The 26,811-nt window shown below is 56.8% G+C and overlaps 1 protein-coding gene across 2 annotated transcripts in view; it reads right to left on the bottom strand.

Moving 5' to 3' along the window:
- Nucleotides 1-4,858: 4,858 nt before the first annotated feature.
- Nucleotides 4,859-26,811, bottom strand: part of MRC2 (mannose receptor C type 2) — a 57,152-nt gene continuing 35,199 nt past the window's right edge. The window contains exons 7-30 of one of the 2 annotated variants that reach the window (XM_008149450.3): nt 23,794-23,982; nt 23,476-23,630; nt 21,686-21,793; nt 19,301-19,416; nt 18,681-18,829; nt 17,855-18,072; nt 16,471-16,613; nt 15,271-15,373; nt 14,849-14,987; nt 14,702-14,737; nt 14,246-14,406; nt 14,065-14,132; nt 13,266-13,366; nt 12,820-12,962; nt 9,522-9,636; nt 9,238-9,401; nt 8,956-9,064; nt 8,226-8,464; nt 7,939-8,107; nt 7,698-7,844; nt 7,266-7,385; nt 6,894-7,073; nt 6,416-6,442; nt 4,859-6,287 (exon numbers count right to left, since the gene is read on the bottom strand). In XM_008149450.3, the coding sequence (XP_008147672.2) occupies nt 6,061-6,287; nt 6,416-6,442; nt 6,894-7,073; nt 7,266-7,385; nt 7,698-7,844; nt 7,939-8,107; nt 8,226-8,464; nt 8,956-9,064; nt 9,238-9,401; nt 9,522-9,636; nt 12,820-12,962; nt 13,266-13,366; nt 14,065-14,132; nt 14,246-14,406; nt 14,702-14,737; nt 14,849-14,987; nt 15,271-15,373; nt 16,471-16,613; nt 17,855-18,072; nt 18,681-18,829; nt 19,301-19,416; nt 21,686-21,793; nt 23,476-23,630; nt 23,794-23,982 (3,326 nt within the window). In that variant the 3' untranslated portion in view covers nt 4,859-6,060. The remainder of the gene's footprint in view (nt 6,288-6,415; nt 6,443-6,893; nt 7,074-7,265; nt 7,386-7,697; nt 7,845-7,938; nt 8,108-8,225; nt 8,465-8,955; nt 9,065-9,237; nt 9,402-9,521; nt 9,637-12,819; nt 12,963-13,265; nt 13,367-14,064; nt 14,133-14,245; nt 14,407-14,701; nt 14,738-14,848; nt 14,988-15,270; nt 15,374-16,470; nt 16,614-17,854; nt 18,073-18,680; nt 18,830-19,300; nt 19,417-21,685; nt 21,794-23,475; nt 23,631-23,793; nt 23,983-26,811) is intronic. The other variant, XM_054709424.1, reaches the window with a different exon arrangement.

The following is a 26,811-nucleotide window of genomic DNA, read 5'->3' as shown; positions in this document are numbered from 1 at the left end:
ACAGAGAGAATTTGCCCTCAATCTTTTCATTCACTCAGGCCCTCAAAGGGTTGAATGGTGTCCACCCACACTAGGAAGGCAATATTCTTTATACAGTCTACCGATTCAAAGGCTAACCTCTTCCCGGAACATACTCAGAAACAATGTTTTACCCACTATCTGGGCATCCCTTAAGCCCAGTTGACTTGACACATAAAATTAATCCTCACAACATCTAAGCTCCAGGGAGTGACACGCCCAAATTTACAAGGTGTAAGTCAGTCTGTTGGCCAAGGCCATCCTTCTGGACCACCTGAGAGGGTAGCATCCTTAACCAGCTCCAGAAGTCGGGGATGCATAGCAGAAAGGGCCTTGAAGAATGGTGGAACCCCGGCAAGCAAAGAGGTGGGGGCAGGAGGAAGTGGGGAGCACACACAGGAGCATCTGGCTAGAGTGGGGTCATTGGGCAGGGGAGTCAGGGGGCCCCATGTTCAGGTCAGGGAGCCAAGGGTCCACACACAGACAGGAGGCAGCTACCAAAAGCCACCAACCCACACTGGTGAGCTGAGGGAAGTGGGGCCCAGAGGAGCTGATGGCAGGAGGAGGAGAGAGCACACTCCCGTTAAGGGGATAAATGGGAACTTTAAAATATCCAAGAGTGTACATGTCTATATATCAACCAACCTCCCACCTCATCTCTGTGCATTCTGGACTTTAACCCCCATGATTCCAGCCCAGGCTACCCTGATATAAGTACCCCCGCCCCCCGCTTTTTGAAAGTTCATTTTCCGCCACTTCGCTTCCATGGAAAAAGCTACACTAGTATCTGTGTTCGATAACCAAAGAAAATCTGAAGTTTTTTTTCACTTTTAGGAAAAAAGTCAAAAAGCGAAAATAGTGTTCCGTATTTGTTCTGCCATGAGCCCTTATAGAAGCAGTGAGCATGGCCCCACCTAGCGCCTCCCCTGGGAACTGCACCCAGCATCTCAGCAGCAAGCTGCCAGAGCATGGAACCGTGTCTGAGAGGCTGTGCTTTACCTGGATTTATTTTGTGCATCTGTTATCACGTGTCCAAGGGATCAGAAAAGCCTAAGCGAGCTCATAAGGATGTCACCCACCCTTAGAATAAAATTGGACATAATTAAGCATTTGGATCATGGTGGTGAGCGAAGTAAAGACAATGTGCACGCTGAATTTGGGGTCTGGGAATGCTCATCTTCGCTTTCCGCCCTTTCGGCTGACAAGGGGGTTGGCAGGAGTGCTCTGCTTCGGGTTGGCTGGGGAAGCCTGAGGCGGCCTTGGAAGGGAAGCCGTAGAACAAAAGGAAAGAGATCATTCTTGGCCCTTCAACTCAAAAGAGGCTTCTGAAGGCTTCCGCAGAGATGACAGGTTGAGACAAAGTCCTTGAGTCTCAGAGACTGACTGCAAGATCGCAAGGGGGGGGCTCCCCAGTACCCACTGCCCACCCCCAACGTTCTCCAGAGTACAGGGAGGGTGGAGGGGCGGTGGCAGGGCAAGTTCGTCTCTCTGTGCCTCAGTTCCTCTTCTGTAAAAAGGGTCCTAGCACCTACCTCGGGGTGTGTTGAGAAGATGAGGTGAGTTCATTCATGGTAAGCAGTCAGAACAGGGCAGCAGTGGTAACGACCTGATAACCATTTTGATTATATTATCATTATCGTGGGGGAATGGCATGTCTGAGGCGGCATTCTGAATCCCCTGCAGCCCCAGGGAGAGGAAAGACAACGTCCCAAGTTTCCCAAGCCCCGGAGAGAGGCAGAAGGGCCTCTCTGTATTAGCCAGCAGGGACATACCACAAACCCTGCCACTCCGTAACAACTCAGAACTCAGAGGGATGCCAGCTCGACGAGATAAGATAACCTCCATCGCCCAGAATTCCCTTTAAGGGCTAACGCTGAAGTCCTGCCATGGCCCGATATCGGAAGACCGTCCGTTTATTTGCACCAGCACCAAGTCCGCTTCAAGTCCTTTCCTTTCGCCTGCTCTTCCGGACAAGGAGGGACTGAAATCTGCAGCTCAAGCCCGAAGCCAGCCTTTTCCCGGGGCTCCTGGCAGCCCAGGCCCCCAAGATGAAGAGCATCAGGCCAGGCCTGAACATCTGGGCCCTCGGACCTGACGCCGGTCCCCTGGCCGCCTCTCCTCATTTACCCCGACTCCCTTCTCTTTCCCTCCTCCTTCCTGCCTTCTTTTCGGGGGGCCTCCCTCCAGATAAAATCTTCACCTCGTCCCAGCAGCAGACTCAGCCCTAGTGCTCCAGGCGGCTTGGCAGGGCTTGGGCAGCTCCGTGCCAGGAGAGCCATATGGTGTGGCTGGCCGGCTCCTCACCCCTGCGGCCTCACAGCGCTGCCCACTGGGCCAGGCCAGCTCTGCCAGGACACCTGGGAGGAGGCATCTCTGCCCCGACAAGAAGAGGTTGTGAAAGGCCTGACACCACCCTCCCATTCATTCATGGATTCTGTGAGCCGTCACTGAGCGTCCAGGTGGCCAGAGCTGGGCCGGTTCAGTCCTGCCAGGCAAGGCTGGGCTCAGTGCCTGGCATACAGTGCCCTTTGCCTGGGGCCCACGGGGATGGGTCTCAGGGCATCCCCCTCCCAGCAGAGATGGCATGTGGACGGGTTGTTTAGAGCCCAGTGAACTGGAATGAGCAGACAGAAAGGACGCTCTGCCATGTGCTCTACTAGGACAGGGCTATCCTGCAGCCAGAGGCCAAGGCCGGGCCCAGAGCCTTCCCCCTGCCCTTCCTCTCCTCTGGCAGCAGGGAAGCCAGCAAGGAGGCTTAGAACAAGGTCTGTGGGGGCCCAAGACCCATGACACTGTCCGAAATGCTTGTGGGTCGGGGCAGGGCTCTGGCAAGGACTTCAGCCACCAGCAAAGGAGAGAGGAGTGAGGACAGGTATTTCAGGGGGGGAGGGAGAGGAGGTTAAACCTCTGGACACTTGCCCTGGCTGGTGTGGCTCAGTTGGCCGGAGTGCTGTCTTGTACCCCAAAAGGTGTTCCTCCCTCCCTCCCTCTAAGATCAACAAAATATAAAAATAAACCTCTGGTCACTCAACCAACCACGGCCTGCAGGCAGCACAGGGCATCTGGGTCCTCACTTCCTCAGCTGCCCCTGCCACCCCAGAGCCGTGATCCTGCCGTCACCCCTCAGCTTTTCTCCTCTCCCAGGGCAAGGGCTGCTGCCCCAGGGGACTCCCCTGCAGCTGGGCTGGGGCCCACGACCCACAGGGCACTGAACCCAAAAGGAAGCTGTTGCGGAGTTTGGAGAGGGAATCACTTCAGGGTGAAGGGGATCCATCCTTATGGGCCCCCAGCCCCCGCCCCCCGGGATTGGGGCTCCCTCCCGTTCCCGAGTCCTGTTGCCCCTGCTGGGGCTGCGCAGGACCCTGGAGGAGGGCCTTGGATTTGACCTCAGCCTCCGACTCGGGAAAGCAGCTCCCAGGCCCCGCTGGGGCTCTGGCTCAGGAAGTGGAGCCCGGAGCCCGGCGGGAAGAGGACAGGATGAGCCTTCGCAACATGTATCCTCTATATGTCATTAGGCTTTGAACCATGTGACCCTATCGCTTGTTTTAAAAAATCACAAACAAGATAACACACACACACACACACACACACACACACATGTCCACCACTGTAGTGACGAGCCAAACCACCTTCTTCAAAGGTCAATCAGATTAGCCGTTCCCACTGACTTTCCACTCTACTTAACCCAGTGGTCGGCAAACTCATTAGTCAACAGAGCCAAATATCAACAGTACGATTGAAATTTCTTTTGAGAGCCAAATTTTTTAAACTTAAACTTCTTCTAACACCACTTCTCAAAATAGACTCGCCCAGGCCCTGGTATTTTGTGGAAGAGCCACACTCAAGGGGCCAAAGAGCCGCCTGTGGCTCGCGAGCCGCAGTTTGCCGACCATGTACTTAAACCAATACCCACACACTCTACCGCTGGGCAACTGGGTCTCACCGACCTCCCTGCCCCCCACTCCCCTTCCTCAAGCTCCCGCCAGCCTGGCCTCCTGCTGGTCCCCTGAAGCACCAAGGACTCCCACAACAGGGCCACGGGCACTTGCAGATCCTAGTGCCTGGACCGGGCCGACAGGATCGCACCGCTCACTCCCTCACCTACCTCTGGCAAAACCCGCCCCAACCTGTGTCCAAACTAGCACCCCGTCCCGTGCCCCGCGTCAGCCCTCCTCACGGCACCCGGCTGACCTGGCACAGTTGGCCATCCTTTGTCGTCTCTCTGTTCCGTGCTGTATCTCCGCTCAGGTATCCTCTGGGTGAGTGAAGGTGGGGGTAGGGGGGCGGTCCCGCCTCTGGGTGGTTTCAGAGCCCAGGCTCCCAAGGACAAGTGTGCGCTTCCCCGAAGCTCAGAGGCCGCCCTGGGAGGTGGGTGGTGTGGAGCCCCCGCCCAGGGCTGGCCCGGGCACCTCAAATGCTGCCCTGGGAGCCACAGCCCAGAAATATCAGGAACAGCTGACATGTATGGGGCACTGACTCCATGAGCTCGGGCTCCAGGCGCTAACTGCTTTGCACAGCTGGCCTCACTGAATCTTCCAATGCCCTGACACAGCCCTAGGAGGTGAGTCCTGTTCTCCCATTTACACCTGTTGAAGGTTAAGTTGCCCGAACTTCCCCCACCCTCTCTCTCTCTCTCTCTCTCTCACACACACACACACACACACACACACACACACACACACACACCTCACACCTCACACCTCCCCAGGAACAGAGAGAGAAGGGGGAACAGGCCCCAGAAGGCAAGATCCGGGAAGAAGAGACCAGAATGAGGGTGTCCCTGTGGGGCCCAGAGGTAGAAGCAAGATGGTGTACTGCAGAAATAACGCACGCTGCCAGCTCAAGAATGCCATTTATCTCGTAAGCGATATGAGGAACAAGGCCCACGACAGGACAAGGCAGGAACCCCTCTCTCAAGCCTCTTACAGGTGTTTTATTTGTGTGCTTTTCTTATTTTCCTTTTTCTTTTTTGACAATAACGGCACATTTTAAAAACTACAAAAAAAAGGACCAAGCCTTTGAGTCCATGTTCACATTGTCCCGCGCTGCGGCACGGGGACTGGCCGTACACTCCGCCGTGGGGTGGGGTTCGGCCTCTTGGAAAGGCACTGAGTGGGCTCCCGGCCTGGGCCACTCCAGGAGCAAGGGTGCTGTTCCTCTGGGCCCCACGAGAGGGCGCCCCGGAGCCATCCCAGGCTCCGCCAACCCCTCCTCTCTCTCCAAACCAGAGCCAGGAGTTGGAAACATGAGAGGAACTTACTAGTATTTTGGTCCCCACGGGGGACTCTTCGGGGACTTTACAGAGCCCTCCCCCAACCGGCAGGAGATGACAGCCCAGCCTGGCCCAGGCGCCCCAGGAGGTTGAGCATCTCTCCCTGGTCCTGTCTCCAGTCCAGCTGACACCACAGTGGAGCCCTGGTCCGCAGGCCAGACCCAGGCCACCCCTGCCACACCCCAAGGCCACTCCAGCAGGCACAGGAGTAATGGATGCTCGGACCCCCTCAAATTGACCCCCCACTAAGAGCAAGAAGACTCCCCAAACCCCAGGACCCTGGCTCAGAAGGAAGGGCTGGGTGAGAAGCAGGGAGAGGGACCGGGGCAAGGGGCTCAGAGCTGGGGCTGCCAGGTGGGAAGGAAAGAAGCGACAGAGGCTGGCTGAGGGCTCAGCGGAGGCTCCTCCGGCTCTGCGATGCGAGGGTTCTGGGGCTTGGTCAGCAGGCCCAGCGGGGTGGGGGGTGGGGGGGGCGCCTGGGAATAAAGAGGCTTCCCTCCTGCCTCTGGTTACCATGGAGGCACAAGCCCAGGTGATTAGACCTTAGACCCTAGGACCCCCAAAAAGGGAGACACCACGTGCACTCAGCCAGGTCTCAGCCCAGCCCTCGTGGGAGGGAGGGACCCCACCAGCCCAGGCTCTGCCCAGCCCCAGCCCCCAACAGCAGCTCCCAAGAACATCCCTCCATAGGCCATCTGCACTGGTAGCTGGTGGGGGGCGGCCCAGCTGACCCAGCTCCTCCTGCCCGGGGCCTGCCCACACCCTGGGCTCTACTCCTGCTGCTCGTTCATTTCCATGTCAGACACCAGAATGTTCTTCTCAGTGGCCTCGCCGGGGCCGGAGGCGCTGCTGCGGCTGTAGCGGGCACCCTCAAAGGCCCCACGCTCCACACTCTGTCGCCTCCGGTAGAGGATCAGGGCCGCGGTCACCAGGGCCAGGAGCAGCAGCACGGCCATCAGCACCACCACCAGGGCCGCCGGGTTCTCTGGGAGCGCTGCTGTGGCAGGACCGACACCCACTGGGTCAAGAAGCACCGCCACCGGCGGGCAGCCCTGCCCCGCCGCCCGCCGCCGCCCGCCGCCCGGATCGAGGGGAAGAAGAGCCCCAGCCCTGCCTTCCACTCACCTGATGGGGCGAAGCTGCTCTCCTGGGCTGCGGGGAAGAGGGAGGGCCAGTTAGTGGAAGTAGTGGTCGTCAGAAGAAGAAACGAACAGGTAGAGCCCCGCTGAGTGCCTGACGCTTTATTAGCTCGTTTAATCTTGTAGGTTCTGCTATTATCCCCATTTTACATAAGAGGGAACTGAGGCCACAGAGTTTAAGTAACTTGCCCAAGGTCTCAGAGTCGGTAAGTGGTCTGCCCGGGGCTTGAACCCTGTCCGTGCCCTGAACCATTACAAAGCGAGGCGTTTGCTGTCTAGCTTGGAAATTTGTGCAAGAGCCAGTCCTTCCTACAGACCCATTTACCCCAGGGGAGGGTCCCGGCGGCCCCGGGCCTGTCTGTTCATGCCTTCCCCTGCACTGTGTTCTCCTGCCCCCGGCCCCACCTCTGCCAGCTTCGAGGGGGTGGGAGGAGGCTGAGCGGCGTGCCTGCCAGGGCGCTCACCTCGAGGGAGCTTGCAGACAACGCCCATGGTGATGTTGGTGCAGGCGCCAGGCCGCCACTGCCCGCTGCTGCTCTGGATCCAGTAGCAGCTGTTGTGGCTCAGCATGCTGGGGCCCAGGCCAGGGGGCCCCCAGTTGGAGTAGTTCACAACTGTGTTGTCCTGCCAGACCAGGGTGCCTCCTGTGGGAAAGAAGGCACTGAGGGGGTGCGGGGAGGACAGACAAGGTAGAGCAGGAGCAGGTGGGAGAGAGCAAGCCTGTTCTAGTCCCATTCTCCCTCCCACAAGTCCTCACCCCCACCCAGCCCTGGTGAAGGGCATCTCCCCCGTAGCCAGAGGCCTTCCCCTCCCCAACCCCCACACTGGGTACCCACCTTTGGGGTTGAAGTTCATGCCTAGCCAGGCGCCCCGACTCTGGTCCTCAGAATTCTGCAGGTGCTCCCAGACAAACACGTTCTCCATCTCATCCCGAATGGACAGGACCGTCCCACCCACTGGACACAAGCGAGGTCCACGTCAGGCCAGGTGCAGCCCCCCCACCCCGGGTAGCAGAGCCCCCCGAGGCCCCCGCCCCCTCTGGCAGGCCGAGGAGAGGATGGTGTGGGGTCCCTGCATTCATGTGTGCACAGCAGGGAGGGGTGCATACATGTAATGGCACTATGGTCTGTCTATGGGAATGTGACGGGCACTTGTGTGGGGGGGCCTAGGGGAAGGGTGTAGCGTGGAGACTGCGTCCATGGGGTCTGAGTGTCCACGAAAGGGGTCACCACTGGAAAGACCCACGGGCTCTAGCCTGCCCTGCCCACCTCGCTGGCAGCGCTGCAGCGCCTCCTTGTGGCCCAGCTTCAGCTCCAAGTGGAAGGAGTAACAGTGCTCCCGGAAGGGAATCCACGAAGACTCGGCCAGGTCCTGGGGACAGCTGCCGTGGTAGTTTGTTCTTCGGGGAGGAGGCCCTGGGGGAGTGCAGGGCTGAGGAAGTGGCCCAGAGTCCTCCCCAAACGGCCCACGTCTTACCCACTCCCTCCACCCTAGCAGGTGGGCACTCACCACTGTTAACTCCGCACACAGCCCCCTGCAACTTGGTTTCACAGCTGGTCGTGTGCCAGGCCCCATCCACATCCACGTAGGCACAGCCCCCTATATGTTGGGGCTCCCTGTCCTGCCAGCCCACATAGCTCAGTGGCTCCTCCGAGACCCAGGAGTACCGCCGGGAACCCTGGGCAGGAGGGGGCCATCAGGGCGGGAGGAAGGGGACCAGCCAAGGAGGTGGGGGCAAGGAAGGCAAGGGGTTCGGAAGGGATAGGAGGGCAATCAGGGGAGTCTGGGTAGCTGACCTCTTCACTGGCCAGCCCGATCCAGATTGGAGTGCGCAGCCCTCGGGCGGCCTGTGTGAGGAAGGCCTGGGTGTAGGGGTCAAGCACGTGAGCCAGGCTGGTGTTGTAGCTCTCACACAGCAGGAGGGCATCATGCCAGCTCAGTGGCTTCTGCAGCAGCCGGAAGGTGCCGTTGAGGTAGGAGAGCTCAGTGCCCGGGGCAGGGGGTGATGCTGCTGGGGATGGGCTCAGCAAGGGGTCTACAGGGAAGGAGACGGGGCTCAGGCCGGGCTCTGCCTCCCTTACCCCATTCCCAGGCACGAGGCTGGGGGAGCCACAGGTATCAGGCAGAGACCAGGTCTCCACTGGGCACAGTGAGTGTTAGTCACGGTTATGATTCAGGATATATTCTTGCTAATGAACCGGGGAGCAAGCTAGAGCCTTCACCTGTCCCTACCCCAGGAGCCCAGGGCAGAGGAACCCACGCATGGAGCTGCAGGCGCCTCAGACAGACCCTCAGGGTGCTCGACACCACCGATGCCTGGTGTCTCGTTTTTCCTGGTCAGCCTCTCATACCCCAAACCTTCCCCCCGAGACCTGCCTTTCCCTCTGATTGGCATTGGGCCTTTCTGCCCATCAGCTTCCCCAGCAGATACAAGACTCTGGGGGTGAGGTCAGGAACCATGCTTTATTCCTCCTGGCATGGCCCAGAGCGCCTAGCCCGGTGCTGGGGTTCACTGGTCACACATACCTGTGCCCTTCTGGCAGATGAAGCCGTGTGTCTCCTCCGTGCAGCTCCGATCATCCCAGCGGCCAGTGAAGTGGGAGGAGGGGCTGTGCAGCACCACCGCACAGCTGGTCTGGGGGGAAGGAGCTGCTCAGGGGAGCCCCAGCAGCTGCCTCCACCTTGTGCCACTGCCCCCAAAAGGCACTATCAGCAAAGAGCTGGAAGAGGGGGGACCCGGGGAGTGAAGGCAAGCTAGGGCAGCGGGGCAGGGCTGGGTGGCAAAGGAGAGTGGGGAGGCTTCCTCACCGGTATGTTGCCACTGGGGGCAGGGTTAGGGCCAGAGGGCTCCCCTGGCGCCCAGTTGGCATACAGTAGAGGCTCTTGCTCCACCCACTGGAAGTCCTTCTGCGAGGCATGGAGGCCAATCCAAAGGTCAAAAGTCACATTGAACAGGCTGGCTGTGATGAATGCTACAGTCCCCCAGAAGAGAGAGTTGTGAGCGACAGGGCGGCCCCCTGCTCGCTCGGCACTAGCCATTTCTGGGGACTGTGTCAGAGGACACTGGGGGCTCCCCAGGGGGCTGGCCCTACCTTGCTCTAAGGGGTTTGCAATGGTGAGCAGTTGGGCCTCTTGCTGTTCGCAGGAGAACTGTGCCTCTGACCACTTCACCCGGTCCTGGGGGTCCTGGCCCTGGATTCGGAAACACTGGGGGAGGAAGGGGAGGCGTGATGTCCAGCTCCACCTCCCTGTCCCACCCACCCAGGAACTCCACCATGTCCCCCTCAGCAGTAGACCCTGGGGAGGCTTGGGGGCTCTCAGAACCAGGACACTTGGGTCCCCTTGAACAAGGCTTGAGCACCCTCTGAACCCAGCACAGCAGATCACTTGCACTTGCCCACACCCTGGGGAAGTGTGAGTGGGGAGGACTTCTTCAGGCCACCAACACCCCACTACCTATGAGAACCACGCCCTGGGCGGATGGACAGCTCCATCTCGCTTTTCGCTCAACACCTTCGGAAGCGTTGTCTGAAATCTGTTAGCTTGCCCAACTTTGAACACACATGATTGTCTACGGGATCCTTTTATCTGTATTTTTGAATGGCCTTTGTGAGGCAGCAGCTTCTAACTCTTGTAATTTCATGTTCCTCTTTCCCCACCCGCCTTCCTTCCATAAGGTGAAAGGAACCCCCGTGTGGGAAATCTTCATCAAGTGAAGACTATGTCTTCGAAACTAAATGATTTACAGTAACTTCCTGCTCAGAGGAGGTGCGATGGAGAAAGAATATATGCAAGATATATTTTGTTTCAGATGAGGTGGAAGAAGCCATCAGAATAATTTTTGGAAAAATGTAACGACATGGGAAAATGCTCAAAATACAACACGGAGGGGGGGAAGGCTGGCCAGGAAATTGCGTTATTTAATATGAACTCAGTTACGTGGGAAAAGGCAGGAAGGGGAGTAACAAATACTGACGGTGGTTCGCTCTGGAGAGTGTGGGTGAGTTTTATTTTCTTTCTGTATTTTCCAAAGTCTTAATAATGCACATGCCTTACTTTTTTTTTTTTTTTTTTAAATAGAAAAGGAATAATATTTGCTTGAGTATTCTGAGAGGAAGAGCTCCATGATACTAAGAGTCTGGCTGTACTCCAATGTATGACACAGATTTATGGATTATATTACCTAAGGTTACCTGACCTAATCCTCACAGTCAGGCCAAGTGGTCTACAATATCCTACAAAGAAGTGTGGGCTGAAGCTTGTGCTGATGATGCCAGCACAAACAAGGAAATGGTGACCTTCTCTTCCTGTGATAAGCTCCTTTTAGCCGCCAGTGAAAACAATGAAGGTCTAATCAGGTCTGACCGATCAGCCCCGTGTGCAAACAGAACCACTTTTAGAAAGAAATTCACACTCTAAAGGGAGTATTTTGAGATTATTATACTAAGCTAAATAAGCCAGTTAGAGAACGACAAAGATCACATGATCTCACTCATATGTGGAATCTAATGAACAAAATAAACTGATGAACAAAATAGGTCCAGAGACATGGAAGCATGGAACAGGCTGACAGATCTCAGAGGGAAGCAGAGTGGGGGAGCAGGAAGAGATTAACCAAAGAACTTCTATGCATATATGCATAGCCCATGGCACAGACAATAGTGCACTGAAGGCCTGCGGTGGGTAGGGGGCTGGGTGGAGGGGGACATCTAATTGTCAACCATTAAAAAAAAAAAGGCCCAGCCCGTGTGAGCATCAACCCATGAGCCAGGAGGTCACAGGTTTGATTCCTGGTCAGGGCACATGCCCGGGGATGCAGGTTCAATCCCTAGTGTGGGGCATGCAGTAGGCAGCCAGTCAATGATTCTCTCCCATCATTGACGTTTCTATCTCTCTCTCCCTCTCCCTTCCTCTCTGAAATCAATAAAAATGTATTTTAAAAAATTAAAAACAGCCGAAACCGGTTTGGCTCAGTGGATAGAGCGTCGGCCTGCGGACTCAAGGGTCCCAGGTTCGATTCCGGTCAAGGGCATGTACCTTGGTTGCGGGCACATCCCCAGTAGGGGGTGTACAAGAGGCAGCTGATCGATGTTTCTCTCTCATCGATGTTTCTAACTCTCTATCCCTCTCTCTTCCTCTCTGTAAAAAATCAATAAAAATAAAAATTAATTAAAATTAAAAACAAACAAACAAAAACAACTTGATCAGATTTTCTGATTAGTTTATGAGGCAGATTGTTTAATAGGGGCAGAAGGACTGAAAAATGGAGAGAATTGCTTAGAAAGCCCAGCCAGTGATGGATGAACATTTTTCACTTTGATCTAGTTGTCTTTTGTGAGGCAATGTTTTAATCAGTAACAACCATTAAAATCATGTTTGGAAAAAATCTGAACTTCAAACAAGACCTGTGAGTCATGAATCACAAAGTGTCAGACCAAGATGTTTTTAAATGAGGAACATTCAGCCACTGTGCTCTTTATAATTATTTAAATATTAATAGTGATTATGATTGATGATTTTTGAGTGAGCACAATTTTTTTATACTACTAATACAGAAAAAGTTAAAAACTTAAAAATACTGTATTTAAATCTTTAGCTCATGCTGTATATTCTCATGCATATTTTCATATATATATTAGTCATATTAGCATGGAGGTAAATATATATATATCTTTTGTAGACACACACACATATATATGTATGTGTATGTATATATATGTATGTGTATGTATATGTATATATATGTGTATATATAATGTACACACAAACTTTATGTTCAGTATTTTGTTTTCCTAATATATTAAAATGTTTAACAAGCCCTGGCCCATGTGGCTCAGTTGGTCGGGCATCAACCTGTGCACTGGAGGGTTAATGGTTCAATTTCCAGTGAGGGCACATGCCTGGGTTGTGTGCTTAAAAGTATGTAGGAGTGGGGACGGGGTGGCCCAGGGGGCCGAACTGGGGGGCGGCGGGGAGCTCTCTGTGCCTCCCCGCTGACCCCACCTTCCCCTCCCCCCCCCCAAAAAAAAAAAAAAGTATGTAGGAGGTAGTTGATCAATGTTTTGCTCCCACATCAATGTTTCTCTCTCTCCCTCTCTCAGTAAAAATCAATTAAAAATCTTTAATAAAAAAATAAAGTTTAACGACTGCTGATCTACAAAACTCACCAAACGATTTGGACAACCTTATCTACTGATGGGTCTGGAGGTGCTACTACGTGAGTCATTTTCCAAGGAGTCTAGCCCTGGCTGTGGGGCCCAGGAGAGGCTGGTGGGCACTGGCAAGAGGCCATGATGTTGATGTTGCCAAGGGCCAGGACTCCTGAGGCGAGGGCTTCTCATAGTCACGTCCTCTCCCCTGACTCCCTTGTGTGCCCCCCCAACCTCCTACCTTGTTGAGGAACTGGCTCCAGCCAGAGGGGCAGCCCCCCCGGACCGTGGGTGGCAGGTCGAGGGGCTGTGTCTCTCTGGTTTTGTTGCTGCGCTTGCAGACATAGGGCAAGGCTGTCAGGCACCTCTGGTCCCCCCAGTCCTCTGCAGAAAGGGGAGGAGAGAGCAGTCAACCCCCCCAACTCAGGGCTGGCAGCACCCTCCTCTCATGCCCTGAGGAGGCTGAGCTGGGGCTCAGGTCCCTGTGCCCAACTCTGAACTCAAGTTCTCGGTGGCGGTGGAACCATGAGGACAGGCCCTCCCCGCTCTGGTCCTAGCCCTTCCTGAGCTGTGGGAACAAAGAAGAGAAGAGACCGATGACCACTGACTGCCCAGGCTCACCTTACTGCCCCCAACATCGACCCTCTCCTCAGCTTCCGCACCCTCTCTGCCCCACCTCGCCCTCACCTCGGCTGGCAGTCATGTACACACACTTCTTTTCCTTGCCGATGGGCCGAGGCTTGCCAGGTGCCCAGGAGATGAAGTTTATAATGGAACCATCTGTCCACCTGCAATGGCACCACGCAGGGGTGACTCCAGCACTGGCCCAGGCCTCCCCTCCCCCGTAGGCAACAATGAAGGCCATGGAAGAAGGGGCTCATCTATAGGCTGAGCAGTGTTAGGAGCTCATCTATAGGCTGAGAAGTGGGACTCCAGTGCTCAGTGCAGCTGGGGACCAAAGGACCTGGTGCCTCCGGATGAGGCCCGGCCCGCCTGGGGCACTGATTTCTCTAACTGGAGGCGTCTCAGAATCCCCGAGCAGGGCTCCAAGGGCAACGGCGTGCTGACACGTGTGTGCTCCTGGTCCTTCACACGGAGGTGGGCCCTGCAGATGAAGAGGCCCCTTCGGGCCGTCATTATGTTCTTGCCCACGTCCTGAGGGGTATTCATTCACGAGTGACTCCAGCTGCCATGACTTAGTGCCCAACAATGTGCTGGATGCTGTCCTAAGGCCTTCACATACCTTATTTCTAATACCTCGTTATTTTCATATTCAGATGAGAACACTGAAGCCCAGAAAGGTTAAGTCACTTGCTCGAGGTCACACAGCCATCGAGGGGCAGATCTAAATTCAGATCCAGGCCTATCTGTGTCTGTGTTGTGCAGCATCCCTACCTCCAGCCTGGGGTCGAGGCTAGCCATCCATGCAAGCGCCCTCTCCCACACCTGCCGCCCCCTGCCTGCCCCCCGTCCACCTGCCCCCTACCTGAAGCGCCCATCGCTCTCTGAGGTGTGCAGGCCGATCCACCAGTGCTGCTCCTGGCCCCGGGAGAACTAAGGAAGCCGGGTGGGCAAGTTAGGGTTGCAGGGCCTCTTCGGCTGCCAGCCCTGCCCTTCCCCGGCCCGCCCGTGTGCCCGCTTCTCCCCCTGCTCTCTTGCGTGCCCACCTTCTGCAGGTTGTGTCCCAGGAAGTCCAGCTCGGCCTGGCTGTGCACGGAGGCCAGCTCGGCACGGAACCACGTGCAGATGCGCTGTGCCTGAATCCACGTCGAGTGGTGCTCGAAGAACTTGTACTCGGCCTCCTGGAAGCGCAGCCATTCCCGCCGGCCTGCAGGGGCAATGCCAGCGTGGGAGTGGTGGCCAGGCTGGAGCTGCCTGCCAGGCCTTGGAGGACAAGGTGGGTCCAGGGCAGAGCCAGGGCAGGCGGGCCTGTGAGTCCAGCAGACCCGGACCAAGGGAGCTGAGGGTGCCCTATCTCTTGGTTGGAGCCCCTAACTCTCTTCAATTCTGTCCCAGCCAGACCCTACCCTGGAGGTGATGACCCTTCCCCTTTCTGGACTGCTCTGGGGTGGTGGTGGTCGGGGGGTGGTGGTGGGGGGGTGTATGCACAGGGGAGGCCTCACCTTGAGAGCTGCCGTCAGGCTCCCGCACTTCCGAGCCTACAGGGACAACGTAGACAGAGACGCTGCAGGAACAGGAGACCCGCCCTGGGATCCCCGGCCTGCCGCCCTTCGCCCCACGCCCAGGCCCCCAGAGCCACCCCACTCCACCTCGAGGGATCTTGCAGATCCAGTCCAGCTGCGTCTCGCACTGCAAGGCCACCCACTGCAGGGAGGCCAGGTCGAGCACTGCACAGCCCCGGATGTCGTCATCGTCGTGCCGGCTCCGGTCAAAATTGTGATAAGAGAACTGAAGACGGGGGTCAGAGTGGGAGAGGGCCCTGAGGCACGAGGCGCAAGCTGCCCCCGTCCCCAGAACAGACGAACAAGAGACCTGGACTGAGCTGGGAACCCCCAACCCGGGCTGCACGCCCCCACCGGCCCTTTCCCTTACCTTCCTTCCAGCCCAAGGTAGAGACCTTACCTCTGACAACTCTCACCCATCTCCAGGACCCGCCCCCGCCCCCAAAAGACCACGCCCACGACAACCCCGCCCACCATTAGGCCCCGCCCACCCCATCAGGCCTCCTCACCCCAAGGCCGTCGCTCCAGCGCCAGCTCTGGCCCCCACTGGGGTCCCGACGGTTCAGGCCGATCCAGAACCAGTGCTGCTCGTGGATCTCGGGCTCAGATTCCCTTCAGCACAGCCCAGGGGGTGGGACAGAAGAGATTGGAGAGAGAGAAGTAAGTGACAAGCAAGTCCCCTGCCCCTGGCAGCTCTGGGCTGGTTAGTCCCCGGGGCCTGGGGCCTCTCCACTAGGCTTCACCCTCCTGGGGAAAGGGGGGCCCACAGTGGACCCCGCACCCAGCTCATGGGGTGGTGGGTGGCCTGGCTCCCTTCCCTGGCTTCCCTTTGGGTGGGGCTTGCTCTGCCAACAAGACCGAAGGTTTTCGCTGGAGGGAGTTTAGGAAGTGGATGGGATGGACAGACCTGGGGCTCTGGAATCAGGTGAACCTGGATTCTAGGCCTGGTTCACCCATGGACCAGCTGGGGGACCAACCCAACCCGTCAGCCCACAGGGCCAATGATAGCACCTACTTCCTAGGGTTGCTGGGAGGACTGACCGTTTAGCATGGTACCTGGTGTCTGGTGAGAAGCGGTACATACGAGCTATTCTAATTACTAGTGAAATAATGTAACCATGATGTTTGCCACGAGGAAATAGCCCTGGATCTCGGGGAGCCTGGACCCCTCTGGGTTGTCCCCGGTGCTAAGGGGATGACAGGTGCTGTGTGTGTGTGTCATAGGATGCCAGAGCCCGCAGGACAGAGATGAGGTCCTAGAGGAACATCCCTGGGTAAATGCTCACTTCTGTAGCCTTTCTCCTCCTGTCTTTCAGGAAAAGCTTTTTGTTGAGGAGGGTGTGTTATTATGGAATGGTGTAGGGTGGGGGGAAAACATTCAACTTGGATCGGCTCGAACAAGGTTTTGCAATGGAGGAGGGTGAGGGAGGGCAGTTAGTTACTTGTGTAAAAGTTTGTAAGTCTGGGGAGGCGGGTGTTGCAGGCACGGTGACACTGGTGGGCAACACCAGGCCTCCGATTCCAGGGGAACCAGGGCCCCTGGAGGGGGAGAGACGATCCTGGCAATAGCAGCAGATACACAGGTCACTCCAAGCCCTCACACAGGCCTCACTGGAGTAGCCTTCACCCTCCTTTGCAAAACCAGAGTCACACACACACACACACACACACACACACACACACGCACGCCACCACCCCAGGCTCAGTACCCGAAGATCTTGTTGAGCATGTTGGCCACAAAGTGCTCCTCCTCATAGCTGGCCAGGCTCAGCAGCCGGGCCCCCAACTCCCGACAGGCGCCCTGGGCCTGGACCCATTTCTTCTTGTCCTGCAGCCGCTCTGAGCTGAACACCTGCAGGAGCAGAGTTCAGCTGTCCAAGCTGTTCCCACTGGCCCGCCTCCCCAGGGACACCTGCCCTCCCATGGCAGCAGTGGGGAGGGGGCTGGGGCTCACGGGAAGGGTTCCAGGCTAGTTTTGACAAACCTCCTCATCAGAGAACGAGCCCCAGAGGAGGGAGCTGACAGAGGCAACTCCTGGAAAATGTCCCTGCCCAGTCCCCCTAACCAGAAGAGAGATCTGGGCTCTCACCCCAGCAGAGCCACAATTTGCTATGGGCAAGTCCCTTCACCTCCCTGGACTTCAGATAAAAGACTATGGACTACATCAGTGGCTCCCAAACCCATGGGGTTTAAAAATACAAACGATCAGGCCCCACCCCGACCTAGTGAATTCCCATTTCTATAGAGGCAGCCTGAAGATTTTATTTTATTAAAAAAAAATAAATAAACTAAAGGCCCGGTGCATGAAATTCATGCATTGGGGAAGGGGGGGAGAGGGTCCCTCAGCCCGGATTTTGAGAGGTCGCAGGCCAGGCCGAGGGACCCCTCCGGTGCACAATCGGGGCTGGGGTGGGACGCAGGAGGTTGGCCAGCCGGGAAGGGACCCCGGGAGGGCTCCAGGGCATGTCTGGCCCATCTCACTCAGTCCTGATCAGCCCAACCCCAGCAGCAAGCTAACCTACTGGACAGAGCATCTGCCCCCTGGTGGTCAGTGCACGTCATAGCAATCCTTAGCATATCATTAGCATATTATGCTTTGATTGGCTGAATGGCCGACTAGACAACCGGACACAGCATATTTGGCTTTTAGTATATCGGATTTTTTTTGTTAATCCTCCCCCGAGGATATTTTTCCCACTGAAACTCAGGTAAGTGCCCTTGACCTGGACTCAAACTCACGACCTTTCAGTGTTTGGGCCAACAGCCTTGAGCAACAACCAGCCAGGGCTGCAGCTTTTCTATTTGTCAAACTCTCTAGCCTGGCCACTCTGGAAACCTCTGAAACCAATGACCCGTATGGTTTCATCAATTCCTCAAATGTTTATTGAGCACCTCCTATGTGCCAGGTCTCCGATTCCACTGACAAGCGTTCCACCAGAAATGCTCTCTGTCTGTAGTCCGATGTGGGGGAAGTGTTTTCGGAGCGACTGTATGGATCGTGGCTGGGTCCCACTGGGAACCCACCTCCCCTCCAGGTAAGCTGCCTCTTTGCTCTTCCTTCTCTCTCTCCGCTCATGCCTAAGGGCTACCTACCTTATAGCAGTGCCGAAGTTTGGGGTCTGAGGCCCAGCCCTGGGGACAGGAGCCAGTCAGGCTGGGTGTGGGGTCTGGCCCGGGCAGCTCAGGCGTCACTGGTGTGCCCAGGCTCTGCCGGCAGATGTAACGAGCCCAGAACATGGTGCAGTTCTTCACCTCCCACAGCCCCATGGCACTGCCCGTGGCCAGGGCCACACAGCCCCCGCGGCTGTACCCTGAAGGAGAGAGAAGGGACGCCTTTATGCTGAGCAGGAGCCATGCCTCGGCGCTCCCTCACCCCTGTGGGACACCACCACCAGCGTGGCCCTCTCTGCGGGGATACAGTCTGTGAGGTTGGGGCCCAGGTGGAAAGGAAGGGGGGTAGCGTCCTAACTCTTGTGTTTACTCCTGTGAGCTCTTAGGCAAGTTGCTTAACCTCTCTGAACTCGTCTCATCAGCTACCTCAGCAGGTTATTAAAAGGGTTAAAAAAAGATAATGAATGTGAAATGGTAATAATAATAGCAAGCACTGACATTGTGCTCACTATTCTAAGTGCTTTACATATACGAATCGTTTAATCCTCACATCCATCCTAAGAGGAAAGTTACCAGTATCTCCATTTCCTAGGGAAGGAAACAGAGGCTCAAAGATGTGCAGCTAATACCCAGCAGAATCAGGGTCTGAGCCCGGTGGTTTGGCTGCAGGCGCTGTTCTCCTACCAGCTCCCCCTCACGGCATGCAGGATCAGTTCACCGGGAAGCCCTGGTCTTGGCCCTGGCAGGACAGGCCCCCCTCGGAAGTCGGAGCAAGAGGCTGGCTGAGTGCCGTGGGGGAGGGGCTCACCAGGCTGGTCCCGGTTCCAGTGGGTGTACATGACCTCGTCCCCACTGAGCCAGCGGAAGGAGCCGGTGCCGTTGAGGTCCTGCAGGGCGGTCCAGAAGTACTCGCCATCCCAATTGTAGATGAGGCTGCTGACAAAGGCCTGCTCGAACCTGCGGGGAAGGGGCAGGTCAAGGGGTCATGCTTTGGCTCTCCCTCCACGGCCTGGGCCCCGAGCCAGGTGCCCTGCTCCTGGAGCTGAGGTGCTGTGTCCGATTAGTAACTCGGTTAGGGAAGTGGGGGTCTCTGGGGGCCCTGCAGCTAACACACAGCAACCCAGCTGCCCTCTGTGCCTGGCTGAGAAGAAAGTAGAGAAAATCAGACACAGCCAAGGCTCTTTTGGGCATCGAGCCCACACCTATACCTGTTTGTGCCCCTGCCCAGGCCCACCCCACAATGGAGCTGCTTAATCATCTGGAGTCTTTCTTGTGGCAATATTAGAAAAAGGTCCTGGAGCCAGTCGGGGCTCAAAGGACTCAGGTCCTTCTGTGCTCGATGACAGGACGCCCCCCTGTTTGATGGAGGGGCCACATTAGGCCAAGACATAGGTGCAGGCTGGTCTGGGCACCCACCCCCTCCTGTACCTGTTGGTGATGGTGACCAGCTGAGCACCCTGGTCAGTGCACAGGCGCCGGGCCTCACTGTAGGTCACTTGGTCCTCTCCCAGCCAGTAGCAGGATGGGCTGTGCCACTTCCAACCCTGGCTCGAGAGAGTGGGCAAAAGAGGGGTGTCTGTGGGGAGGACACTCCTCTCTCACCCATAAATCCTGGGGCAGGGGGATGCCAGCGGCAATCACGGAATGTGCTGTAGGCCGGGGCACAGGACAGAGGGACTTGTCTGACCGCAGAGACGGCCCTCGCTGTGCTGTAGGCTGAACTGTCACGCCACGCTCCCCCTCCCACCATTACCCACGACTGCCAGACCAGGGGAGGAAGCAGGGCCCAAGGATGGCTGACCGGAGACAGCCCGTGACCCGCTAGTGGCCTGGCGCAGAAAGATAAGTGGCCCGTCAGACTCCTCTCGAACGTGTAAACCAAGAGAAGCAGTGGGAAAATTGCCAGTTGGCTGGGAGACCAGAGCCAAAAAGCTGGGAGAGCGGCCAGGACATGGAGGGGGCTGGGTGATCCTTAGGGGCCTGGAAAAGCTGGAGTACGTGGAGGCTGAGACTGGCCTGGGGGTGGGAGGGGAGACAGACCCTCAGCAAGGGGCAGCAGAGCAATGGAAGAAAGACCACGGCTCCTGAGTAGATGCCCACCTGGTCCCCACACCCCACAGACCCCTCTCCCCTTGAGCCACCCTGAGGGGCTCTCTGCTCCTGCCTTTCAGATGAGGAACTGAGGCTCAGAGAAATTAAGTGACTTGATGTTATACAGAGAGTACAAGGTAAAGCCCGGACTCGAACCCACTCCACGGAGGCTGGCCTGTCCTCACCATAGCCCTGCTCCTGCTAAGATGGCTCCAGATGCCTGCCAGGGCCTTTGCCGCCAGCAGGCCTTGAAGTGGGAAGCCTGGCCGGGGGGGGGGGGGGGGGGGGCTCGAGGTTACGAGAGAGATGTGGCCCTCTGGGCAGGAGCCAGGGCAGAAGAGAACCTGGTGTGTATGGATGTGCGTGTGCTCACTGTACGCATGTGTATGTATTGGGGCCGGGGGCCGGGGGGGTTGGGGGGAGAATCCCATATGCCCAGAGGGCTGTGCTAAGACCCCTGGCTCTCTCAGAGTGCTAACCATGGCTGATTAGCCCAACACATACACTCTAGGCCGGCCCTGGTGCAGGGCAGTTAGTAGTAATTCCTCTTCCCCCACCTCCACCTCACCCAGGCCAGAGCCCCGAGACCATCCCACGACCATGCTGGTCCCCCAGACTCTCCAGCCGGGCCTGTCTGTTCTCTCCCGCCTCCCCAGGAGGTCATGCCTGTTGGTGCTTCCTGTCCCACCCCTGAGGAAGAGTTTGGGTGCAGGCGGGGTGTGGTAACAGGGCTTAACCCAAAGGAAAACGAAGAACCACACTGGCAAAGGGCTGGTAGGACTGTGGCCTTAGCAGATGGGGATGTCAGGGCCAAAACACCACAGAGTGTCCTTTCTGAGCAACCGCCCCACAAATATCTACACCACTTACACCCCTGCTCGGCTGGGGCCAGGGGAGGGGCCTGGGGGCTGGAGGAGGGAGATGGGTTGATCACCCACGCTCACCCTCATTCTTACACTCACTCCCGCACTCACTTATTCCCCTCCCTCCCTGAACATCTGGTAGCCCCTGGGGCTGGGAGCACAAGGAGGGAGACCCCACAGTGGCCTCCTTCCTCCAGAGACAGACAGACAGGCACCCACTCTGTCAGATGGCGCGATGCGTGCCAGCAAAGACAGGGTGCTCAGAGGACACAGGCTCACCCCGGCAGCCTCCACTCAGGTGAAGACTGGCCATGCCCAGCCGGTGTGGCTCAGTGGTTGAAGTTCGACCTATGAACCAGGAGGTCACTGTTTTAATTCCCGGCCAGGGCACATGCCCAGGTTGTGGGCTCGATCCCCAATAGGGAGTATGCAGGAGGCAGCCGATGGATGTTTCTCTCTCATCCATGATTCTCTCTCTCTATCCTTCTCCCTTCCCCTCTCTCTAGAATCAATAAACGTTAAAAAATAATTTTTTTTAAAAAAAGCATGGACCAAAACTTTAAAAAAAAAGAGAGAGAGACTGTCAGACTAGGGGTACCTACTGCCACCTCCTGTTCTCTGGAAAGTGGCTTCCTGGTGGAGAAGAGGTTCAGGAATGTGGGTGGGGAATTCTGCTGCCTCCCCACAGCCCCGCCCCACCCCACACCACTCCTTCTGGTGAGCGGGCAGTTTGGAGAGCGGGAAGCAGGCTGTGCCAAGGAAGGGGGGACGCAGCAGGAGGCGGCAGGATTTCCATCCCCCCTTCTCCTGGGGGCCCCTCTGGCTGGCCACCAGGACCCAGGCCCAGAAGCACCCTCACCTTCCGGCAGCCATGGTCCTCCTCGGTAGTCTCCTGGCTCAGCTGGCCCGCTTTCTTGCAGATGGACGGCAAGGATTGGTTACAGGGACTGTCATTCCAGCGACCTTCCTGGGGACGCAGGATGAGAGGGAGTCTCAGCCCTCCTCCCCCAAGTCTCCCAAACCCTTCACAAACCAGGTTTCTAGACCTGACCCTGCCTCTGCTTGCTGTGTGATTCGGAGCAAGAGGCTTGACCTCTCTGTGTTCCAGGCTCTAAAACGGGGAAAGTAGGATTCGCTGGGTAAGCCTCACGGGGCGGATGAGAGCATACAGAGTTGATGTGCAACTGCCTGACAACACTGACACGCATTGTCTAAACGTGAAGAGGCACTCCTTTAGATTATTTATAGCCCATTTCATAAACACTGGCTGAGACTGTTAGTGTAATGGAGGGCAGGACAGACAGACAGACGAGATTCCCAGTTCTGCAAGGTGTCCAGCCAGTACCTGCAGAGCCAGGCTGAGCAGACTGTGCGCCCAGACCTGGATCTCAGATGATGCCCTAAACAGGAGTTCAGTCCTCAGCCCCTCCTCAATCCTTTGTCCTCCTCTGTCCTGAGCCGCCCCACGGGTTGTGTGTCTGCCTTTAGCTCCATCCTAAGGGCAGAGGTGCTGTGTATCCCAGCCCCCAGGGGAATGCCTGGCATGTAGCAGATTCTCAACAAATAACTGTTTATAAATTTTTAAAAAAATACATTTTTATTGATTTCAGAGAGGAAGGGAGAGGGAGAGATATAAACATCAATGATGAGAATCACTGATCGGCTGCCTCCTGTAAGACCCCCATTGGGAATCAAGCCTGCAACCTGGGCATGTGCCCTGACCAAGGGATCGAACCGTGACCTCCTGGTGCATAGGTCAACGCTCAACCACTGAGCCACACCAGCCGGGCATGTTTATAAATTTTAAAATAGCACCCTCTAGTCCTGGCCAGTGTTGCTCAATGGTTAGAGCAACAGCCCGCATACTGAAAGGCCTCGGGTTCGATTCCCGGTCAAGGACACATATCTGGGTTTTGGGTTCGCTCCCACCCTTGGTTGGTATGTGTTCAGGAGGGAACCAGTCGATGTGTCTCTCTCACATCGATGTTTTTTTTTTCTCTCTCTCTCCTCTCCCTCCCCTCCCTTCCTCCCTTCCAACTCTCTCTGAAAAGCAATGGTTTGTGGTTTCCCACCAGAGAGTGACCTATCTGTCCCTGGAGTGGGTAAGCTATCTCTATGGCATTGCCCCTTTTTAAAGGGGCTCTTATCTCTGCTTAAAGCCTTGCATCAATTCCTCCATCTGCCCATTCCGCCTCTGAGTCAAAGCCGTGGCAAACAGTCCTCACCCACTACGTTCATGGGGGGATAGGACCCTGCACAGAGCATCCTGGCCTGTGGAGCATGTCCACGTAACGTGGCCTCTGATGCCACCTGCTGGTGAGAACAGCAGCATCCTAAGGTTTCATGAGAATTAACTCCTTTAACCCTCCCAGTGACCCCCCGAGGCTGGCACCATCCGTGTTCCATTGACAGCTGAGGAAACCGAGGTACACAGAGGTTAAGTAACTTGCCCAAAGTGACCCAGCTAGTTGGGGGAAGGCGAGGGGGGTCAAACACTGGCGATCTTCCATGCGGAAGGGTTGGTGGGGAAGACGGGGCTTCCGAGAGGCCATGGGGTGGGGTTCCAGGGCAGGTACCACTAGGACTGGGGTAGCACCAGAAGGCGGGTGTGTATTTGGGGGCCCTGTGGTAGGGAGAAGGGGTTCTCACCGGCCCCCAAATGGTGACACAGTCCTCCAGGCTGTCCCGGAAGTTGTTAGGCTCAAAGGGGTGCCAATGGGTGAAGCTCACGATGCTCCCATCGGACCACTCAAAATTCATCTGCAGCTTCAGATCGTTGAGGCCAATCCACAGCTCCTCCACCTCTGGGGGTGCAGCCGGCGGGAGGAGAGAGGGGACAGGGGCGGTCAGCCTCGGCCGCCCGCAGGGCAGGAGGGGGCCGCCCCTGAGCCTCCTGGGCAGGGCCAGGTGGGCATCGGGAGGCCCTGCCCTGCACCCCGGACTGGCGGTGGACGAGCGGCCCCTCACCTTGCTTGATCTGCTTGGTGATGAACTCCAGCTCGGCCATGCTGTGGATGCTGAGCAGGTCACCGCCGCCCCGCAGGCACGCCTTCTTGGACTCCTGCCAGCTGCGCTTCTCGGCTTGCAGGCGGTAGCAGTGGCCCTGGAAGGGCTGCCAGCTGGGCTCACACTCCACCTTCACGTTGGCCCACACATCTGCAGAGACCCCCAAGGCCGCTGCTCAGCAATCCAGACCCCCGGCCTAGGCACTGGCCCACGGGGCAGGGCCCCAGCCTCAGCTCCTCCCCAAACCTCTCTCGCATCAGCCCTTCCCGCCAGGACAGGTCTGAATGCTGAACGCGGATGAAAAGATAAAACCGTCCAGGGCCGCTGGGGGCCCAGAGGCAGAGCCCCGGGAGGTGGTGGCGGATCCCACTCAAGACAGGACGGCCCCTCTCGCCGGGGCTCTCCGAGAGACGTGGGCAGGGAACCGGGCAGGCCAGTCCCGGGAGCCTGTTTCCTCTGCCGGAGTGGCGTTTCCTGCCACACGGTTCACACGTAGCTCGTGCCCACCTTGCTTAGTCAACGAAACCCATGTCATTACCTCAGATGACATCTGCTGCGTGTGGACTCCGTCCTGTTCCTGGTGGTCCAGGATGAAGGGACTAAGGAAATGGGGCCCCACCAGGTAGGCGGCAGGTCAAGTCACCCGCTGACTGGCTGGCATCCCTGGCTGGAATTGCTCCACCTGCTACTCCCCCCACCCCCAGCTCCTCTCCCTACTCCCCAGGGCTGACAAACTTAACTGGTCCCTTCCTCGACCCCACTTCCTTGCATTTCAGGTTCACCCTCTGGGGAATGGGGTCCAGGGGCAGCTGAGGCAAACAAGCCCTGGCTTGGACCTTGGCAGAAGAAAATGAGATTTTACCACACCACCCGCAACGTCAGGCTCGGGCAGGATTCTGCCTGGCTGGGCAGGAAAGCATGTGCCCACTCGAAGCACCGCCCAAGACTGGGATTCTGGGATGCACTCCGTTCTGGGAGCTGCTCCAGGGTCCAGCCATCCCATTTCCTGGAGACCCAGCAAAGTGGCAGGGCTGAGAGCCAGGGCGGATCGCTCCGGGGCTCTGGACCTGTCAATCATCTCTGTTGGCCACGGAGCAGAGACCCCAGGCTGCTGCCCCTGCAGAAGCAGCGTTCAGTGGGTGTTCAGACCCGAGGGGCCTGCTTTGGGGTGTAGGAGGAAGGGAGCTCAGGAAATGTGGATGCTTCAGGGGCACGATGTTGCCTAACATGCTTTGAGTGATGAGACTGGGAAGGCAGAAGAAAAACTGCCTAGAAAAATGCCCCAGGCAGAGAGAAGGGGGCTGGGTGAACGAGGAAGTCCAAAGACATAGACATATCTGCAGGTTTGTGCGATGACACGCCACAGGGGCCACGCCAGGGAGACCCAGGGGACAGAGAATTCGGGGAGAGGCCAGATCCTAGGGGGACCACAGAGGGGCTAGGCCTGCCCACAGGGGCCCTCCTTCCTTCAGAGAGCAGCTTCTGGAAGACCTGGAATCGGTGCCTGCTCCAGGCTCCCTCCAGCTAGAGGTGGGGCGCCCAGGTTTTAAGCCTTTGCTCTGCCCCCTAGGAGGTGAAGCCAGAAAGCAGGAGCTGACAGCCCCGAATCAGTCCGTCTTGGGCAACATTTTAATGGTCAGAAGCAGAACTTGCACTCTGTAAGTTCTTTCCTTTGGGTGAGTTTGTGGATTTTTTTTTTCCCCCTGGTTTTGCTGTATTCTGCTTGGAAAAATTCCCTTTTCACCATTCCCGGGGTCCCTGGATTCCTGCAGGAGCCCCTCCAACCTCCGCTGACAAACGCCTTCCGCCGCCTGTGCACATGCTCCTTTGGGAACTCCTGGGGGCCCTGGAGCGAGCTCTATGAACCACGTGTGTCAGCGAGACCCGCCCTGGCTTAGAAGCCTGCAAAGCTCCCGCTGCCTACCTGGCCCCACCCAAACTTCGCCCAACAGCCAAGACCCTTCAGGGACTGACTGGCTGCAACCTGCCTTTCTGAACCGTTCTCTCTGAGCCAGTGCTTCTCAAACTGTACGTGGTACGGGCCTTGTGAAATGCAGGTCCTGGGGCAGGGCCCGAGACTACGCATTGATAAGGAGCTCCCAGGTGAGGAGCGGTGCTTCGGGGCTCAGGACCCTACTTTAAGGAGTTATACTCCAACCAGACCACTCACCAACCTTAAAACGTCCCTGTAGCCCTAACCGGTTTGGCTCAGTGGATAGAGCGTCGGCCTGCGGACTGAAGGGTCCCAGGTTCGATTCCGGTCAAGGGCATGTACCTTGGTTGCGGGCACATCCCCAGTGGGGGGTGTGCAGGAGGCGGCCGATGGATGTTTCTCTCTCATCGATGTTTCTAACTCTCTATCCCTCTCCCTTCTTCTCTGTAAAAACTCAATAAAATATATTTAAAAAAAAAAAACAAAACGTCCCTGTACTTCCATGCCTCCACACCTTTGCTCACGCAGTTCCCTCCCAAGAATGCCCTTCCCACACACCTCTTGATGGCTTTTTAAGCTTTCACTCAACTTGAAAGGCCCCAATCCTTGAAACCCGCCTCAACTTTCAGAAGCTTACTTCCTCGTCTAGGCATTTCTTCTCCTCTGACATTATTGCACATGTTTTTATAACAGTACAGAGCTCAGGATATTCCAGTTGTGCGAGGAGGTGTCTGTCACCTCCAACAGACTGTGACCTCCACAAGGACCAGATGAGTAATACCAGCATTTAGCACAATTCTTAACAAATCCCCAAATGAATGAATTAATGGCACTTCCCAATTTGTTCAGACTTTAGCTTAACTGTTAAATAAGAACAGGAGGCCCTAGCTGGTTTGGCTCAGTGGACAGAGCGTTGGCCTGCGGACTGAAGGGTCCCGGGTTCGATTCCAGTCAAGGGCACATGCCTGGATTGCGGACTCGATCCCCAGTGTGGGACGTGCAGGAGGCAGCTGATCAATGATTCTCTCTCGTCACTGATGTTTCTC

Source organism: Eptesicus fuscus, chromosome 20, assembly GCF_027574615.1.
Source record: "Eptesicus fuscus isolate TK198812 chromosome 20, DD_ASM_mEF_20220401, whole genome shotgun sequence".
Taxonomy (NCBI): Eukaryota; Metazoa; Chordata; class Mammalia; order Chiroptera; family Vespertilionidae; genus Eptesicus; species Eptesicus fuscus.
Note: the sequence above shows the minus strand (reverse complement) of the source record. Positions and strands in the feature narration are given on the sequence as shown.